Here is a 2098-nt window from a genome sequence, read left to right as displayed (position 1 = left end):
CCACTCCGCACCGCTCCAGCCCACTCCGCTCCGGCTCTCTGCCACTCCACACCATTCCAGCCCACTCTGCACTGCTCCAGCCCACTCTGCTCCGGCTCTCTGCCACTCCGCACCGCTCCAGCCCACTCTGCTCCGGCTCTCAGCCACTCAGAACCGCTCCAACCCACTCTGCACCGCTCCAGCCCACTCCGCTCCGGCTCCCTGCCACTCCACACCGTTCCAGCCCACTCTGCACTGCTCCAGCCCACTCTGCTCCGGCTCTCTGCCACTCTGCACCGCTCCAGCCCACTCCGCACCGCTCCAGCCCAATCTGCTCTGGCTCTCAGCTGCTCCAAGATTTTCTTATCAAAGAAACACTTTAAAATCTTAGGAAACAAAAAAAATGTTAGAGGAAGAGAAGGAAAAGGGAAAGAAAAAAAGCAGACAGATGAATGAGCTCCTGGGCTGAGGAGCCCAAACACTGTCTATTCCGCCTCTGCCACCTTGGACTTTCATCCCAGGAATTTTTATGTTTGTTTAAAGAGCATTTTACTGAAGCTGTAACTGAGAATGCTCCCACAGGTTCTCTTTTATGGATGGAATCTGTAGCTTCCAAGTGTCACTAGTCTTTGAAGTCTTTCTATCCCATTATGCATCTTGTATGCTTCTCTCCAAGGCTGAAGTAAAGGTTTTAGGTTGGGCTGCCATTTCTCCCTTGTTGGACCTTCCATGTGTTCCTGCTTATTGCCTTTTTGTTCACATCCTTTCAACTGCTGACTGTCTACATGAGTCATTCTTAATGCAGTAAAAGTCTTTCAAGCCTCAAACTCAGAGTCATTTGGAGTTTTCTTCTACAAGGCCCAATGGATTTTTAATATTGTATTTTGTGATATTAAGAAACAATGCTCACTGATAATTGCCATGTGGTATTTGTAGGTGGAAGGATGTTACTCTTTCCTTAACTGGATCCAAGGACCTATTTAGCTTACAGTGGTTAAGGAACAACCACTAATGATTCTTAACAAGAGGAGGCTTTAACAAGGTACAGTTTATTGTATCCAAGTAATTATGGTCACATTATATTAACTGTTAGTGTTGTTACCAAGACTAGTGGGAGACATAGATGCCACTTCTGTCTCTTTTGAGACACAAAGCCATTCTCCCAATTTCTCCACTCGAGACTGGGTCTCAGTATCAGATTGGGTGCTCCTTAATACAGTCTCCAACATTAAATTTTTCAGAACCATTACCTAATGCAGTCCTTCAATTATTTGTTGCTTCCGCAGCGAATCATAGAATCCCTACATTGTGGAATTCAGCCTGTTGGGTCCACACAGACCCTCCGAAAAATATCCCACTCAGACCAGCCCGCTTACCCTATCCCCATAACCCTTGATTAACCACATCTAACCTACCAAACCCTGGACACTTTGGACAATTTACCATGTCCAATCCACCTCAGCTGCACTTCTTTGGACTGTGGGAGGAAACTGGAGAACTTGGAGGAAACCCATGCAGACGCAGGTGCGTGGAGAATGTGCAAATCCACACAGTCACTGAGGGTGGAATCGAACCCAGGTCACTAGCGCTTTGAGGCAGCAGTGCTAACCACTGATCCACTGTGTCACCCCCAGTGCTGCAGTGAATTGTCAGCTTAAATTATCTAGGGGAGCAGACTGAGTCCAAACATGAGGTAGATAGGGAAAGTGGACATGTTGAGAACAGTGGAATTGAATCTACATTCAGCAACACATCTTCAAAAAAACAAACATAGCTCCCATCTAAATCTTGCAATGAACAAAAAAAATACAAATGTTAGTACAGTTTGCAGCCTCTTCTCTGAGCAAAAACTTTCCTAAAAGTGCCATAATTCCATAAAAATTGCAAGCCAATGATAAAGCAGTGATGAATTGCAAATTTCTGACTCTAAGGCAATAGATAAGTAATTGTGTATATTTAATTTTCAGCTTCAGTCTTTTTATTTGAAATATTGTCGAGATTGAGCAATGACTCCAGATTGTGATTGGGTTACAGCTTCAGGACCAACAGGCAATCTGGTTCATTAACTGTGTCTGGGCAGATTGAAAGCCACATACGGTTACTTTCAATTTGCATTTAA

At 44.8% G+C, this 2098-nt stretch overlaps 1 protein-coding gene across 1 annotated transcript in view; it reads left to right on the top strand.

The window, feature by feature from the left end:
* LOC109913486 (pappalysin-1-like) overlaps nt 1–1011 on the top strand; it is a 277630-nt gene extending 276619 nt beyond the window's left edge. Inside the window, exon 22 of the mRNA XM_048613637.1 lies at nt 916–1011. Within this exon, the coding sequence (XP_048469594.1) occupies nt 916–963 (48 nt within the window). The 3' untranslated portion in view covers nt 964–1011. The remainder of the gene's footprint in view (nt 1–915) is intronic.
* The last annotated feature ends 1087 nt before the right edge of the window (nt 1012–2098 follow it).

Source organism: Rhincodon typus, chromosome 28 (assembly GCF_021869965.1).
Source record: "Rhincodon typus isolate 14 chromosome 28, sRhiTyp1.1, whole genome shotgun sequence".
Lineage (NCBI taxonomy): Eukaryota > Metazoa > Chordata > Chondrichthyes > Orectolobiformes > Rhincodontidae > Rhincodon > Rhincodon typus.
Note: the sequence above shows the minus strand (reverse complement) of the source record. Positions and strands in the feature narration are given on the sequence as shown.